A 17,934-nucleotide genomic window follows, 5' to 3' on the forward strand; every position below is an offset into this window, starting at 1 on the left:
ATTTCATATGTCATTGGAAGCAACACAGATCCACCAGGCCTTTTGTCACTTGGAATAGCTTTGCTGATCAGGACTTTGCAGAAGTTAGTTGGAGGCTAAGAAGCCCAGCTGTGCCCCATGCAAAGCCCTTGGCACAAGATATCAAAATGTTTTCATGCTGCAGTTGGTGAGAATCAGGCAGTGACTCCGGCCCCATTGTTCCAGCCACCTGTTTTCCCTCTTCCTCCATTGCAGACCATGTGTATATCCCCTGCTGACCTGTGAGAACATGGCTAGGAAGACAGTATTTAGAAATTATTGTATCAATCGCAGAAGGCAAACATTAAGCATAAATAAAGATGGTTACTTCCACAGTTATTGGGTTGAGGGGGAGGGGCATGACTCTAGGATCCTCCCCTTCTAAAGGCTGGAATACCACTGGCAGCCCACAGTACTTAAAATTTTCCCAGAACCACCTGCTGCAGAGAGTTGTGCCATGAGCTAGGCTGTAGGTACCTCTGGAGTCCCACAATACAGTGACACAGCGATGGTGGAGAAGAAATGCTGTATAGAGCTGGGTGTGGGTGTGGCAGGGGCTGTTTTTCAATCAGCTGTTCTGCAGAGTGGCCGTGCTGCACCATTGCAGGGACCAACAGCGTCAGGTGCTGCCTCTCCACAGTCTGTCATGATAGAGCCTCTTTTTGCCAACTGAAACGACAAGGTGTTTCTGGACTTACAAGAGTAACATGAGACAATGAATATACAGGAAGTGCCTGTTTAGTATGCAACGCTCAGAATCAGCCCATTTCTGAGAACAGGAAAATGAAACTAAATTTGTCTCTTCTCTGCAGAAGCAGCCATGGCTGCTGCGAATCCGGCAGAAGAGCTCCTAGCTGAACTGACTTGTTCAGTGTGTACAGATTATTTTAAAGATCCAGTGTGTCTAGATTGTGGGCACAATTTCTGCCAGGCCTGCATCACTCGGTGGTGGGAGGGATTGAGTACAAACTTCCGCTGTCCTGAGTGTAGAGAAACCTTCGCCCAGAGAAACTTCAAACCAAACAGACAGCTGAGGAATATTGTAGAAGCCTCCAGAACATTTACATTGGAGTCAACAAAAGAACCAGAAGTTGAGAGAGTGGGTTTAAAACGCAAGAGGACTTTAGATGTCTTCTGCCAAGAAGATCAAATACCCATTTGTGTGGTTTACCAACTGCCTGGAGATCACAGAGAACACACCGTGGTTCCCATAGAGGATGCTGCCAAGGATTACAAGGTAAGAAATTATGGGACAGTGTAAAAGCTGGAATGGCCAGGATCGATATTTTAATTAAAAAATGATTGCAAAAAAGAGCGGATAGTGTTAGAGACCCTTAACAATATTTTAGCAATGAGAACAGACTTATAACACACTGTTATTAATTTGTTCTGGCCCCAAACCATTTTTAACACCAATAAGGACTCAGAAAAGTCAGTTCTGAATTGGCCCAGGGCTGAAATTATTAACGTAGCACAATACTATTATAGGGGAACTGCTCTTGACCTGGGACACATATTTTGCTAGAAATTAAAAATACAGCTTTTATATAGTTGCCAATTTCGGTTGGAAGTATTCCTGGAGGTTTCATAGCCTAATCTTTAATTAATCCTGGAAGGTTGGCAACCCTCATCTTGTGTGCATATGTTGGGCTCGTGTCATGAATCAATGCAGCCACGGGTATTGCTGGATTTTCCTCCAAAAAAGGCACATGAAGGGGGAGAGTAAAAGTCTCCTAGTTGAAACGTGGCATATGAACAAGTGTAATGGCTTCAATATTGTCACCCATACCAATAACTTCTGAAAGATCCAAACTTACAGAGATTTCAGGGCCCTGGGTGTATTGACATACAAATCCTTTCAGGGCAGAGTGAAGGTCCTACTCACCACTGTGACAGACCCAGACCAGTGGGGTACAGGAGTCTGGTAGAGGGCAAATATACTGGTCACTGGATGAGTAGTTTTCTGTTCCCTGAGTGACCAGAGCAGGGGCTGCACTAGAGTAATCAGGAACCTGCTAGAACCAGTTAAGGCAGGCAGGCTAATTAGGACACCTGGAGCCAATTAAGAAGAAGCTGCTAGAATCAATTAAGGCAGGCTAATCAGGGCACCTGGGTTTTAAAAAGGAGCTCACTTCAGTTTGTGGTGTGAGTGTGAGGAGCTGGGAGCAAGAGGTGTAAGGAGCTGAGAGGGAGAGGGAGAGGGTGTGCTGCTGGAGGACTGAGGAGCACAAGTGTTATCAGACACCAGGAGGAAGGTCCTGTGGTGAGAATAAGGAAGGTGTTGGAGGAGGCCATGGGGAAGTAGCCCAGGGAGTTGTAGCTGTCATGCAGCTGTTACACGAGGAACTATAGACAGCTGCAGTCCACAGGGCCCTGGGCTGGAACCCAGAGTAGAGGGCAGGCCCGGGTTCCCCCCAAACCTCCCAATTGACCTGGACTGTGGGTTCTTCCAGAGGGGAAGGTCTCTGGGCTGTTCCCCAACCCACATGGTGAATCTCTGAGGCAAGAAAATCCACCAATAAGCGCAGGACCCACCAAGATAGAGAGGAACTTTGTCACACCACATAAGTCATTGTGACTGATTCTGCTTTTCTATTTTTCATGTTATTTTTTTATTTGTTGTGTATTTTTGGGAAGAGTCACTCTCATATATGGAGGTGAGACCTGAGAGTCTGTTATTTTTCACTGGTAACTTTTAGATAGGCCTAAATGTTTCTGCTCCACAACTTTTGACAGTATTAGAAAGTGGTTCTGGGCTGGAATGGGTTAATAAGCGTGTGCTACTAATCAGTTCTCATTCCTAAAATATTGTCCTCAAGGTAATATGCTAGATGTATAAATTTAATCCTCTGGGTTACTTTAGCACCGTGTGTTCCAGATCCTATTTGGTGTTTAAAAAATGGTTCTGGGCTGGAATGGGTTGATGACAGGGTGCTAAAAATCAGTTCTCATTGGTAAGATATTGTCCTCAAGGTGTTTTTTGGTGTTTAAAATATGGTTCTGGGCCAAAACAGGGTAATCATAATTTGTTATGAGTCTGTTCTCTTAACTGTCTGTAACAGTACCTGCTGGGTTTTGCAATAATTTTATTGATTAAAATGCCATTCTGGGCATTACTGGCTCGTTCCAGCTTTTACACCATCACCATCCCTATATTTCTGCCTCTGGGCATGCACGCTGCTGTCTCTTTCTAGGTATCCAGATGCCTATTTCTCACTTAAGCCCCAGAGCGATTCACAATCTGGAGGAAGACAGATGTTCGGCTGCCTAGGTAGAGTGTGGGGTCTGACCTGGCAGGTGGCCTCTAAGCACACCTACCGGATCAGCCTTGCCCTTCTAACTTTTAGGCCAGGGTTTGAGGTGCTCACCTGATATGTAGGAAACACTGGTTCAAGTCCCTCCTCTACCTGATGGGAAGGATTCAAATGAGGATCAGCCACCTCTCAGGTGAGTGCCCTAACCATGGACTATGGGATATTGTGATCTGGGGCTCCCTCCATCTCCCCTGTCAAAGCTGTTCCACTGGAGATTAAAAAGTCATTTGGACCAGAGAGGGAGACCACAAGCATGAGACTAACTGTATAGCCAGGTGATTAGAGCACTCACCCATTTTATTATGTATTTAATATTCTTTAAAATATAAAAAATGTGGGAAAACCCTCCAAAAGCACCAAAATTAAACGACTTTTTCTTTTTTTAGGACCAAATTCAGAGCCGTTTGGAGATTTTGAAGAAAGAGAGAGAAGAGATTCGGTCATTTAAATTTAACGGGGAAAGTAAAAGCCGGGAACTGCTGGTAGGTGCCATTATTACTGAGAAGCAAATGTGCACAGGGACATTATCACTACACTGCTTAGTCTCAGGCCTGGTCTACACTGGGTGGGGGATTGATCTAAGTTACACAACTTCAGCTACGTGAATAACATAGCTGAAGTCAACATACTTAAATCTACTTACCATTCACTGCGTTAAGTCGACAGTTGACGCTCTCCCATTGACTTCGCCTGCTCCTCTCGCCCTGTTGGGCTACCAGAGTTGACGGGAGAGCACTCGGCGGTCGATTTATGACTTTTGTGAAAGTGTTACTTATTTATTGTCATTGTAAAGAGAAATTTCTGGTTTATGAAAAATGGAGCATTAAAGAGAGAGCTTTAATAATCCAAATATTTTCACTGATAATGTGAGTGTAATTTGTTTACTTAACAGTAGTTTCTCCTTTAGTTTTTCAGCTGTGTCTGGTCAAAAGTTTTCAACCAAAAAACCTTCCTGTAGATAAATGGGGTTTAGTAGAAAACGATTTTTTTCATGGAAAAAAATCATTTGCAACAAAATTTTCATTTTTTGACAGGCAACTTCAAAATGAAGGAAACATTTTGGTGTCATTTCATTCTGAAATTTTAATTTTGGTTTTAAAAAGTTGACAAACTTTCAAAATTTCAGATTTTTTAAAAATCCTTTCCTTTCCCTTTTTATTCACTCCTTTTAGCCAATGAGTACATGAAAATGAATACATTCCATGGTTTTTTTTACCTAGTTTTTATTTTTGTCACTTTTTGGAAAATGGGAGAATTTTGAAGGGGTACAGAGAAAAATGAATAAAAAGAAAAAAAGGGGGGAATTAACATTATTTTGTTGCATTTTGGGAAAAGGGAGAGAAAGGGAGAAACAAAAATGTGAAATTTTTCAAAAGTTATTTTAAGGTATTTTTTAAAGAAATTAAAACTAGTTGCATTTTGAACACTGAGAAATGGAAACAACTTTGAAATTTCAATTATTTTTGCAAATTCGCCCCACACCCCAATTTTTTGGCCAACTTTACTTTCCACTGAAATAACCACAACAGGACAATCAGTGCAGCTGCACTAGGAATCTGTTGCCCCAGAGGAGGCTGGTCACTTAAGGCCTAAAACAAAGCACAATGAAGTCATTGGAAAGACTCCAGGTCAGTTTGGTGAGCTTTGGAACAGGCCCTTAATGGTATCGCTGCTAGACATTGCCATGAAGAAGGCCTGGGTTCAAAATCTGGTCTGATTTCCTTGCTCCTCAGGGGCCAGAGAGTGCTCCAGAAACAGCATGAATTGATGGACTTCTGTCCAGTTCACATGCACTCATTCCTAAGCAACCTGCAAACTGATTTGCATGTGCAAAAAGGGGTCTTCCCAGCAGCCCAATTTGTGCTCAAGGTCGCTGTGTGGCTTAAAATCCAAGATTTATGGTGTGCCAAATTTTATGTATCCAAAACTGATTTCAGAACTCATGAGAGCAAATGATAGAGCTCAAATTTCAGTACCTTTTTTTTAAAGGCCCTTTATATCTATATGTATTTTGTCAACAGTATGTGTTCCCCAGTTCAAGTCTAGTGCTTCTTAGTTTGGGTTCTACTGTTTCCTCTACTAAGATAATCCTTGCCAGTCCAGTTCTGAATCCCACACCTGCTGTGCTTCCTGTTCTTAGAAGGATTTGGTTTTCTAGAAGCCACTGATCACAGACTATCCGAATCATGCAAGAAAAATTCATATTCTAAACACCAGTTAGGACTCTTGAAAATCTATTGGAAAATCTTCTCTCTGCATAGCATAGAGTATGTTCTCCATAAAATATCAGAAGTTAAATTCTGTGGGGTTGCAATGACGTGCTACCATGTGCATAAAATGTCCCATGGCTTTATAAAATGTCCCATGACTCACTCCGTATTCTTGTCCTTGACCTGTGCTTTTCCTGTTTGTATCTCATCATTTCAGAAACAGCTAGAAACTGAGAAGCGGAAGATTGTGTTTGAATTTCAGCAATTGAGCCAGTTTTTGAAGGAACAAAAGCGACTCTGGCTGGCCCAGCTGGAAGATCTGAATAAAGAAATTAAAAAGAGGAGGGCTGAATATGTTGCCAAATTATCTGAGGAAATATCTGCTTTCAGCTCCCTGATCCAGGAGATGGAGCAGAAGTGCCAGCTGCCAGCAAGGGAATTCCTGCAGGTGAGACAGTGTTAGAAACACCCCAGAACCTTTCACAGTTAAAGAAAGTCTCCTCACTCTTCACTTTTGGAGTGTAGGAGTGAATGGTCAGAACATACAGTATTGCTAAAATATACATTATTTTTCCTTAAGGGCTTGATAAAATGCCCATTAAAGTCAATGGAAATATACTTCTTGAGTACAATAAGCATTGGATCGAGCCCTAAATGAAAATAAATTCTTCTTTTGAATTCTAGTGGGAGAAGACTCCTCCAAAAATGGCAAACTCCAAACTCTGTTCTCCCTGTCTCATAATGCAAGAACAAAGGGACATTCAATAAAATTAGAAGGTCACAAATTCAAAACTGATCCAATGAACGCTTTTTTACACATTACGTAAATAGACTGTGGAACTCATTACCACCGGATGTCCTTGAGACCAAGCACTTAGCAAAACTCAAAGTGATCAGATATTTATATGGATAACAAGAATATGCAGAGTGATATTAAACCTCATGTTTCATTGCTTCAACTAGTTGCTAACTATTAGAGAGAAAGATGAGAATGTGGGAGGCAGATTATTTTACACCTTCCTCTGAAGCATCTGATATTGTCCACTTTTGGAGACAGAATACTGACCAGATGGACCTCCGGTCTGATCCATTCTGGCATTTTCTGTGTTCCAAACACTAACTTCTGAAGATCTAAGATGGAACCTGTCATTAATTATGGAAATAGCTAAGATTGAAGCGGAGTTTCCATTTAAAGCCTCATTTTGCCGATCTTCCTACATATCACAAAAAGGGAAAATATAGGCCTTAACATTGATACATGAGCTCTGAGACAGTAGTGATTTTTTTTTGCCGCCAGAACTGAAGTTAGTTAGGGAAGCTGTTCATTATTTATGGTACCCTGAAAGTGTAAGTAGTGATTAGAATTCCAAAAGCCTTCTAGTGACTTTAATTTTCAAAAAATGCCTCTAACTAGGGAAAAGGAAAAAAAGGTGAGAAATAAAACAAATCCTACTGGACTTCTGAGGCCGATATCTACGGTCAAATTCTCTGTTGCAACCAATATCTGCTGTGGGCAGCATTCTTCACCCCTCAGGTTTCGTGCATTGATCCTGGGGTGTAGGATAGTGAATGGCCCAGTGTTACTCTGTACCCCAAACCCATTGTTCTCACCCAGCCCCAACTTCCTGTGGGATGTCAAGAAGTCCACAGGACGGGACTTCAGAATGCTTGTGGGCGAGTGGGGAGAGAGTTTACAGCATGGGGGCAGCACAGTATGGAGGCATCCCTCTCTCTGGACCCACTGGAGCATGCAGGAGGGGATCTTCCCCACACCTGTGAGTGTTCGGAAGATCCTTGTTCAATACTGAGCCCTCTGATTCCATGTGCCAGCTGGTTATCCCAATGTCATTACGTGAAGAGTTGGTGTGCCTACTATACAAACTTCCTGGGCCCAAATCCTGCAGTCAGAGCACTTATCCAAAAGAGCAAAGGCAGCACATTTAATGTTTTTGTTTTCATTGATAAATAACACATATTTTAACTTTGAACCTCAAACTGTGAAGACCAAGTGAGACCCTCCAGAGCAGGAGGGATCCTAAGTATGAGGTATAGGACTGAATTTCCTTTTATCTTTCTCCTCTAGGACATCAAAGGCACCGTGAGCAGGTACGTGGCGCCTTCTCACTCTCCCTTTCACTTTCCAGTGCAGAGAAGGGATTTTGGACATGAGACCTGGCTCCCCATGGTCCATCAGTGCAGAGTGTGGGGCTGGTTCCCAGTCTCCCTCCATTAAATCTAATCTTGGAGTTCTAGTCATTTTGACTAGACTCCAGAATAGACCAGCCTGAGAAAAGAGTGATTTACCTACAGACAGGGGTGTTATTTATAGTGTAGCTGGTGGAATGAAGACCTCAGGGGATTGGGGATGGAGAATGCGTTTTTCATTTCCAGGTCATAGACTCCAAACTCCACCTAGGTTAGTAGGAATGGACAGTCAGGGCCATCTGATGACTATTCAATTAGCTGTTTATTAATTGTTTCTTATTATGCAGTGAGCTCTATCAGTGTGCTTGGCATGGCAAGAGATATGATGGAAGAGACGATCCCTGCTCTAAGAAGTTATAATGTGCTACTAGATGACCCTGGCGGTCCCTTCTAGCCCTATAATTCTAAGTATTCCCTTCCTTCAGTGCCTGGCTCCTAGCATACTGTTGTTTCCCTGGGTTCCCTCTTTCCCTTTCGAATGCACACAGGGTGGCTGCAGACTTTCCCACTGCAGCAGAGTTCAGTTGCCAACTTCCTGGCTTTATACTAGTCCAGCCCACACCTGCTCAGCTGAGCTTCATCTTCCAATCAGGGGCTGCTTCTCTGGCCTAAACTGCTCATGTGTGGCCTGTCTCACTAATCTCCTCTGTCTCAGCTTCCCTCACTCTTTGGGAGCTGGTACGGGGTGAACACTCCACCACAGATGTATTAACAGGAGTGTCGTATGTAAGACACAGGAGGATGTTGTTCCACCCGTCTTGCCACGGTGAGGCCTCAGCTGGAATCCTGTGTCCAGTTTTGGGCACCGCACTGTAAGAAAGATGTGGAAAAATTGGAGAGAGTTCAGAGGAGAGCAATAAAAATGATCAGAGGTTTAGAATGGATGAGCTGTGAGGAAAGGTTCAAATAAATAGGTGTGTTTAGTCTAGAGAAGAGAAGACTCAGGGAGGACCTGATAAGTCTTCAAATATGTCTGAGGCTGTTCTACAGAGAGTGATGATCAGTTGTTCTTCAAGTCCCCTGAGGGCAGAACAAGGAGTAATCTGTTTAATTGGCCACAAGGGAGATGTACATCAGTGTGACGGGTTCCCGGGGCGCAGCCTGGACTGCGGGACTGCTGAGCCCTCCAAATCCCCAACGTGGGCTGCCTCTCACCCCGTGATGCTGATGTCAAGCTACAAGCCTGACAGACGCTGCACTGACAGATACCTATGGGCAGGGACCCGCCCAGCTGTGTTACATGACTCAGCTCCCAGACATTGATGAACCAGCAATAGAAGGCGCCAGCCAGTTCCACCCAGCTCCAGCCCTGCCCCCCGAACTGCACCGACTCACACTGCTCAACGCTCCCTTGGGCAGTGCAGGTTCATTAAGCAGTTTGCCGTCCCTCAGTGTGGAGTGGAGACACACTGGCCTTTGTAAGCTGAGAACCCCTGTGCTAGTGGACTGACCATTGTATGTATCCAAAGAGCTAAATAAGAACATAAATTATCTTTGAAATGGGTTAATGGGTCTCAATCCAGGTCCTGGTACAATGGGTATCTACCTCACCACAAGAATTGTTGCTCATTATCTCCCTTAAATGGTGTGGATATAAATCAGGGGATCCTGCTTACCCACACTCACAATACAAGAACAAGGGGACATTCAGTGTAACTGAAAGGCAACTAGTGTAACGCTGAGAAAAGGAAATACTGGCACTGACTTTCTCATTCCCCTGGGGGTGTTCGACCCCCCCCCCCACTCGGCCCCGGGTCCTGCCCCAACTCCACCCCTTCCCGCAAGGCCCCCCGCCTCTTCCTGCCCTGCCCAGCATTTTCCTTCCCTGCCCCACCCCCTCGCCCCCCAGCACATCCTGCTCACTGCTGAACAGCTTATCCCTGGTGGGTGGGAGGTGCTGCGAGGCAGGGAGAGGAGCTGATCAGCAGGGCCAGCTAATGGGCAGGAAGCATTGGTGGGTAGGGAGGGAAGCTGATCTGTGGGGCTGCCGGTGGGTGCTGAGCACCCACTATTTTTTTTCCGTGTGTGGTCCGGCCCCAGAGCACCCATGGAGTCAGTGCCTATGTATCGCAGGTCCTTAAATCTCACCCAATTATTCTTGTGTTCAGCCCAATAACTTGTATTTGACTAAATCCTAACGTGTGTTGACAAAAGCGCCTTCCAGAAAGCCAGTCAGTCTAGATTTGAAGACATCAACAGACAGTAACGCTTGAAGCTCCCTAGAAGTGGAGGGGCCACCGGTGCCCAAACCATGGACCCATCCCTGCTCTGCCTCTTCCCCAGAGATCCCTCCCCCTGCTCCCTCCTCTCTGCCCCCTCCCCCATCACTTGCCTTTAAGGCAGGTACAAAGGCAGAGAGCAGAGCTCTCCCACTTTTAAAAGTGATGGGGCCACGGCCCCAGTGTTCTGGTGTCCCTGTCAAGAGATGGAGAATCCACCACTTCCCTTGGCAGTTTCTTCCAGTAGTTAATCCACCCGCACTCTTTAAAATGTCTGTCTGATTTCCCATTTGAATTTCTCTGGCTTCAGCTTCCAGCAATTGGTCCTTGTTGTGCCTTTGTTTGCTAAACTGAGGAGCCCTTTAGTACCGAGTCTGTTCTCCCCATGACGGTATTTATACCCCACACTCAAGTGCCAGGGTTCTCTCAGTGCAAGGCATTTTTACCAGCCCTCAAATCATTTTTGTGGGTCTTCTCTGCACCGTCTCCACTTTTTCAACATCCATTTTAAAATGGGGACACCGGAACTGGAGGCAGTTTTCCAATATCGGTCTCACCAAAATGAAGGGGAAGCTTGTAGTGTCCAAGCTGGGATTGGACCTATTCCTGGAGCCACAGAGACTTTAATCCTCCAGGGTCTGCTGAGCTACAACCATTCAGTGGAGTAAAATACATTTTAGTAAAACACAAACATGAACAAACTCCCCAACGAGTAACACTGGGTTGTTCTTCAGATGCGAGAGGGAGAAGTTTCAGAACCCAGTGGCCTTTTCTTCTGAACTGAAATGGAGAATCTGGGAATCTTCTCAAAACTCTGCAGTTCTGCTGACCATAGTGAAGAAATTCAAAGGTAATAAACAGTCACCCGGGGAATTTTCTCACATATGTTACACTGATAATTGACAGAGCTGGGGCAATCTCTGAGGGAAAATAACTGTGGATGGAGATAGTCAACTAATCATTTGGAACCTATGAATTCCCTACTCAGCTCCCAGTACAGCACATACACACTGGGTTCGGGGCCTAGATTCGGACTCCCTTGGGGGTTTCCTTTCTTAGCAGCTATGAATGTTAACCTTAGCTTGAGCTTCCTGCTGAATTCATAGTTTTTGAAGTATGTTTGTTTGGATTTTTTCTCTCAAGTCCTCCTGTGTCATCATAGTCCCCCTCTTGCTTTAGAGCGGGTGGCGTGGGGAACTTTTGTTCCATCACGAGCCATTGACCCACAGAAAAAGAACAATGACGGGCCACTCACCCACGAGGGGATAAAGAGGGAGTGTGGAGGCTCAGGGCTTCCCCCCGCAGGAGGCCGAGCTGGCACTCACGGCTCCAGCCCCGCGGAGGGTGCAGAGGAAGTGGCACTAGAACAATCTTTACAGCGGGGGTGCTGAAATCCAGTGGTCCCCAAACTTTTTACCTGGCACCCCCCCTTACCCCTGTCTGTGCCCCCTCTCCCCAGAGCTGGTGCCAAGACTGGGCTATGGCTCCGGGACGGGGGGCAGGACAGGGGTAAGGTGGCTGAGGCTGGAACCACAGCTGGGGGCAGGAGGAGAGGCCCAGGTGCAGGGCCACCAGACAAGACCCTGCGTGTGGTGCTGGGGGCAGAGCGCCGGGCGGGGATCCGGCAGCCAGCTGGGACCCTGGGCGTGGGGCCGGCGGCTGGGACCCTGCGCAAAACCTGAGCGTCCTAAAGCCCGTGCAAAACCAGGGCCTCCTAGAGCAGCACCCTCCGCACTCCTAGTTCCCGTGGCTCTGTGCAGAGACTCAGGTCTTCCCCCCCCCCCCCCCCGAGTAGGGCTAGTCGGCACTCGCGGCTCCAACCCTGCGGTGGGGAGTGGGTGCTGCGGGCTGGATGAAATTTAGCAACAGGCTGGATCTGGACCACAGGCCATAGGTTCCTCACCCCTGCTTTAGAGATTCTCCACCTTTTATCCTCCTGAGCTGGAGATAATGAGACCACCAGGTCTGTCAGGAAGGATGAGCTAGTTTAACTGAGTACTAGTCATGGTAGGGTTACCATTCGTCCGGATTCCCCCGGACATGTCCGGCTTTTTTCAGTTAAAAATAGCATCCGGGGGGAATTTGTCAATGTCCGGACTTCCCCCGCCCCCCATGCAGAGCGTGCGAGGCTTACAGGGCAGCCAGCCGGATGGTGCCACTCGCACGGGCTCTGGCAGCCAAAGCCCTTCCTTCACTTCCCCCCTCCTCTCCCCTGCAACTTGACACCACTCCCCTCCTCTCCCTCCCTCCCCCTGCCCTGCATTCACAGATCGCCGGCCATCGCCTCGGCCTCCGGCAGTCTGGAGCTCCGACCCTGCTCCCCTCCCCCGCTGTCGAGCGCGCTGCTCTGCAGCACAGTAAGGGGGCCGGGGGTCAGAGAAGCGGCAGGGAGGTTCTGGGGGGGGTAGTCAAGAGACAGGGAGCAGGGGGGAGGGTTGGATGGGTCAGGAGTTTGGGGGGGGAGGCTGTCTGGGGGTTGGGGATGTAAGGTTTTGGGCAGAGTACAGGTGGGGGGGGTCTCAGGAGGGGGCAGTTAGGGGACAAGGCACAGGGAGGCTTAGGTAGGGGGTGGGGTTCTGGAGGGCAGTTAGGAGCAGGGGTCCCAGGAGGGGGCAGTCAGGGGACAAGGAGCGAGGGGGGTGTTTGGGAGTTCTGGGGGGGGCTGTCAGGGGGCAGGAGTGGGGAGAGGGATCGGAGCAGTCAGGGGACAGGGAGCAGAGGGGTTTAGATGGGTCGGGAGTTTTGGGGGGGGCTGTCAGGGGTTGGGGAGTGGTTGGATGGGGCGTGGGAGTCCCAGGGGTCTGTCTGGGGGTGGGGGTGTGGATAAGGGTTGGGGCAGTCAGGGGACAGGTAGGGGGTAGAGTCCTAGGGGGCCAGTTAGGATGTGGGGAAGGTCTCAGGAGGGGGCAGTCAGGGGACAAGGCGTGGGGGGAGGGTTGGGGATTCTGAGGGGGCAGGAAGTGGGAGGGAGTGGAAGGGGTGGGGCTAGGGCAGGACAGGGGCGGGGCGAGGGCGGGGCTCCTCCTGTCCTCTTTTTTGATTGTTGAAATATGGTAACCCTAAGTCATGGGCCAGCCACAGGTGTTTAATTGCTGGTAAAACATCTCTGGATCTGTCATGTAACCTTAGGTCATGTCCTTAGTTTTTAATTTTTGTGGTTATTTTTTAGTGAGGTGTGTAATGGTTTGTATGTGTCTGAATTGCACTTAATCTCCTTAACTATAACTTCATAAAGTTTGTTTTGCTTTCATTTTGCTTTTGTGTTAGAACATTAACAATGTGAATATATTCCTCAACATGACAACATGACATTTCGTCTTTTGCACCCTTTTCTTCCTCTAGACTCACTGTCATCTAGACAGCGGTTGGACGAAGGTAAGTTTCTCAGATCAAAGGGGGAGTGAAAACTTTCATATGAATCATGGTGGCTCATTGGCAGCACCGTAGTTCAGGTTTTGTTTCAATTTTGCATTTGACAGGAGCTGAACACCGTATTACTGGTGGCTACAGAGATCTTTCCTAAAAACAGAAAAGTAGATTCTTTTCTCTCTTAGAATTTAGAATTAAGCCTTACTCATGATCTCGCGATAGAACTGTAGCTGATAAAAAATCCCGATATTTGAGAGTTCTACAAATGAGACTTAATTTTACTTAGAAATCCTGTCAGCTGCCCTTGGTGCGGCTGGGACTCCCGCTGTCAGCCACCCCAGTGTGGCTCCTTCCCTGCCAGCCTGGGAAGTGGGAGAGGGGACCCCACTGTAGCCCCCAGGCCTAGGGAGGGTGAAGAACCCTAGGAGGAGCAGAGGTGAGGCTTTATTATGGCCCGGGGGCTGCAGGGGGCCTGAAGTGAGTATGGAGCTGATGGACTGGGAGGGGCTGTATTGCTGGTGGGTTCTGAGCAGATAGGGTGAGTGCTGGCAGGGTGAACTGAGGGCAGTGGGGTAGGGGTGCTGAACTGATGGAGTGATGATGGGGGCTGGGGGACTGAATTGCGGGGGGTTGGATGGGGACAGAACTGATGGGGGCTGGGGGACAGGATTAATTGCTGGGCAGGAGACGGGCAGATGGGGGGTGAGAGCTCCTGTAGCAGGAGCCAAAATCACCTTCTCCAGGACACGTGGGAGAGTGGGCAACACTGATTGTCACATGCGCACACCCTGGGGAGGGGCCAGGGGAGTTCAAACATCCAGAGACTGAACTAAAAATGACAATAGAATCCTTTTAAACATGTCATTATTGTTGGGCCAATCTCATGAGATCTGATTTGTTGAAGTTGGCAATACTGTATTAGCCATTGCATAGCCTTGGGGCCAGCAGTGTGGAGTTTGGAAAGTCCCCGATAGACCAGCACAAGTCGAGCAGCCGTTCAGTAAGTGTGCGGTGTCCTCACCCACCCCACAGCTACACACAGTCCTGGGGGGCCAGTGGGGTCTCTGTAAAAGCAGGTTTTCTAGTGCTCAGCTGGCTGATCGTTAGGAGTGGGGGGCTCTGCAAGGAGACGGGGTGTGAAGAGTTGAATCACTGGACAGGAGGACTTTGGATTCCCTGTAATCTGCTGGGAGCCTCCTATGATGCCAGGGTCTCTAATCACATCTGTGGGGAGAGGTGGATGCAGGTGGGGAAAGATTCCAGGGCCTGATTGTCAGGCCCTTTTATGCTGCTCTGTCAGAGCAAAGGGGCCTTAATGTGCCTGGAAACAGTCCCCAGAAAATAGCTCCGGTGCAAGGGAGCTATCCCCGTCCGTGTGAAGTTGGCACTGGGGCTCCACAGCAACTCTGCTCCCAGTTGTTATTGTAGCAGTGGGTTGGGGGCATATTGGGGGCCAGAGCCGTCCCTAGGAGGATGCGGGGTCCAGGGTGGAAGTGATGGATTTGTTTCTTCTGGGACAGACTGCGCTGGCCAATCGCTCTAGCCCAAGGGGCCCCCCAAAGCGCGGGGCCTGGCGCAGTCACCCCAATTCGCCCTACCCAAGGGACGGCTCTGCTGGGGGCATAGACAGGATGCATCACACTCTGGCTGGTGTCTGCTTTGCAGCGCTGAGGCCCCTGTAACTAGGGGTCAGGTAGACTAAAGGAAGGACAAAGTGGCTTAAAACCACCTCCCTCTAACTCCCCTTGTCTTTCCCCCAAGCACAAAGATGGAATAACTGAGACTCAGACTCTGGGTCTCGGGGCCTGGCTCAGCGGAGCTGATCCTTTCACCCTGTCACTGAACTGGCTCTGTCAGGGTGTGAATCCCCCTGCCCATGGCTGAGATCTCAGCGCTGCTCCCCAGGCAGAGCTGGGTAAATCCTGGAGGGGGGAGATTCTCTGACTCACTCCCCAGCTGGGGCAGGTTCTGTCACTGACAGGATCAGACCATCCCCCAGGGCTGAGCTCTGCCCCTCACGCTCTGATTCTCTCTCTGCAGCGAACGTGACTCTGGATCCAGACACGGCCCATCCCGACCTCACCGTGTCTGCTGATCGGAGAAGTGTGAGAAGGGGATGCACACAGCAGGATCTGCCCAACAACCCTGAGAGATTTGACACTGCGCCCTGTGTGCTGGGCTGTGAAGGATTCACCTCCGGCCGACATTACTGGGAGGTGGAGATGGAGGGGAGGGGAGTCTGTGCTGTGGGGGTGGCCAGAGAGTCTGTGAGCAGGAAGGGAGGGATCCAGGTTAACCCTGAGCAGGGGATCTGGGCTGTGGAGGGCTGGGGGGATCAGTACTGGGCTCTCACGTCCCCTGAGCAGCGCATCTGTTTGTCCCTGAGCCGGGCACCCCCCAGGATCCGGGTTTATCTGGACTATGAACGGGGGGAGGTGGCATTTTTCGATGCTGGTAAAGAGGATCCGATCTTCACTTTCCCGCCAGCCTCTTTCGCCGGGGAGAGAATCCGCCCGTTCTTCCAGGCTGGTGTTAGTGTCCCGCTCTTTGGGGTTCTTGGTACTGTGCGGCTCACCCTGTGTCCCTGAGGTGCCCTGTCTGTCCCCATGAAACAGGCTCCTCTAGCCCCCACCCTCCTGATCTCTAGGACCTGGAGGACTCAGCCAGTCTCCCTCCGCACAGACAGGGCTGAACGGGGGTGACTCTACCCATAGCTCTATGGCTGTGGAGGTCTGTGTGAGGCTCTAGGCTGGGTCTCTATGCTCCTATGAGCCAACTCTGTGTGGGGTGGGGGGGTCCCACTAAGGAAGGATGGAGCCCCTGTGGGAGGGACCAAGCCGGGGGCCAGGGAGAGACCCCTCAACGGGGGATGGGGAGAGCAGGGAGGAGGCCTGGCTGAAGAAGCTGGTGGGGGGGGGGAATGGGGGTGTTTAAAATCATTTTAGTTGATTGTTATTTGGCCACAACCAGCTAATATATATTTAAATACAGCTGTTAGTGTGTATACGAAGTGCGATGGCTAGAATTTTGAAAAGAACCAAAGTGACCTAAGACTCATTGATTTCAATGGAACTTGTGCTGCTAAGTAACTTCAGGGGATTTTCAAAAGCACCTAAATCATGGAAAGCACCTTAACCTTATTAAAGTCCCTCCGTAAATGGACCTGAGAGGGAAATTTGTCTGTTTAAAACTTTCTGGAAAGCACTGGAAAGCACTGGTTTGCTGTGTGAGGTGAATTTTGAGACAGAAACAAAAGGTTGGTTTCCATATGAATTTTACCGAAAGTTATTTAAGATGAACAGAGCCCTGAAAACCGAATCCGTTCCCTTGTGTCCACTGCCCAATATGGGATGTAAAAGCAAAAACAGATGAGAAATGAAGGATTGATGACAAATATATGAATGATGCTGGATTCCATCATACACTACATTTCCTGCTAGATCATCTCTTCCACCCCCATTATACCGTCAAGTAAATCATCTAAGGGTATGTCTACACTATGAAATTAGGTCAATTTTATAGAAGTCGATTTTTCGAATTCGATTTTATACAGTCGATTGCGTATGTCCCCACTAAGCGCATTAAGTCGGCGGAGAGTGTCTTCACTACCATGGCTAGCATCGACTTACGGAGCGGTGCTCTGTGGGTAGCTATCCCACAGTTCCCGCAGTCTCCTCCCCGCATTGGAATTCTGGGTTAAGCTCCCAATGCCTGATGGGGCAAAAACATTGTTGCGGGTGGTTTTGGGTACATGTCATCAGTCGCCCCTCCCTCCGTGAAAGCAACGGCAGACAGTCGTTTTGCGCCTTTTTTCCTGGGTTACCCATGCAGACGCCATACCATGGCAAGCATGGAGCCCGCTCAGCTCACCATAGCTTCTGCTGTTGTGGGCAAGTCGACTGTGGGACTGCTGTGATCCAAGTAGCCAATGCAATCATTGACGTTCTGTTATCAAGAGTAGTGACTGTGGGAAATGTGCGGGCCTTTTTAGATTTTAGGTGCATCATATTTCCTGTCCTTTGTCGCTGGTGAAGAAGTCTTGCAGCCGTACATTCCAGTCTGGTCAGTGCTGTAACACCCCATAGCACTTCTGGGTTCTTGCTCTTTTGTCTTGGCCGAGGTACCTTGCCCTACCCGGACCTCCAAGCATTCGACACAGAAACACCTGCAGCAGCTGGCATTGCTACACAGCAGCAGCTCCTTGCCTTTGCAGCAGATAGGGCAGTAGGACTGGTTCCTGTCCTCGTCGGACATGTAGCTTGGCCGGGGGTTCTGGGAACATCTTCCCTGCCCGGCTCCTAGCAACCTCCAGGGCATGGTGTATCCCCTGCAACTCTGCTACTCCCCAGCGATGAGCTCGGGGGATCCGTTCTGGTCCTCCTGGGAGCTGCTGGCAGACGTGGTACTGCTGCTCTGGGAGGACTCCTTGGAATCCTCCTCAGTGAGGAATCCTCGTGGCACCTTAGAGACTAACAAATTTATTTGGGCATATGCTTTCGTGGGCTAAAACCCACTTCGTCTGATGCATGGAGTGGAAAATACAGGAGCAGGTATAAATACATAGTACGTGAAAAGATGGGAGTTGCCTTACCAAGTGGG

The 17,934-nt window shown here is 48.6% G+C and overlaps 1 protein-coding gene across 1 annotated transcript; it reads left to right on the forward strand.

The window, feature by feature from the left end:
• Positions 1-379: 379 nt before the first annotated feature.
• LOC101936993 (zinc finger protein RFP-like) lies at positions 380-16,502 on the forward strand. The gene is made up of 7 exons (XM_065564167.1): positions 380-1,255; positions 3,719-3,814; positions 5,760-5,990; positions 7,626-7,648; positions 10,701-10,816; positions 13,309-13,341; positions 15,376-16,502. Exons 1-7 carry the CDS (start codon positions 839-841, stop codon positions 15,921-15,923), a joined length of 1,464 nt encoding a protein of 487 aa, XP_065420239.1. The 5' UTR covers positions 380-838; the 3' UTR covers positions 15,924-16,502.
• Positions 16,503-17,934: the final 1,432 nt, after the last annotated feature.

The sequence above is a fragment of the Chrysemys picta genome, chromosome 12 (genome assembly GCF_011386835.1).
Source record: "Chrysemys picta bellii isolate R12L10 chromosome 12, ASM1138683v2, whole genome shotgun sequence".
NCBI lineage: Eukaryota > Metazoa > Chordata > Testudines > Emydidae > Chrysemys > Chrysemys picta.

Coding starts and splice junctions, on each gene's coding strand:
- LOC101936993 (XM_065564167.1), top strand. CDS start 839: ATGGCTGCTGCGAATCCGGCAGAAGAGCTCCTAGCTGAACTGACTTGT. Junction 3,815..5,759: donor GTAAAAGCCGGGAACTGCTG/GTAGGTGCCATT, acceptor TCATCATTTCAG/AAACAGCTAGAAACTGAGAA. Junction 10,817..13,308: donor CATAGTGAAGAAATTCAAAG/GTAATAAACAGT, acceptor TTCTTCCTCTAG/ACTCACTGTCATCTAGACAG.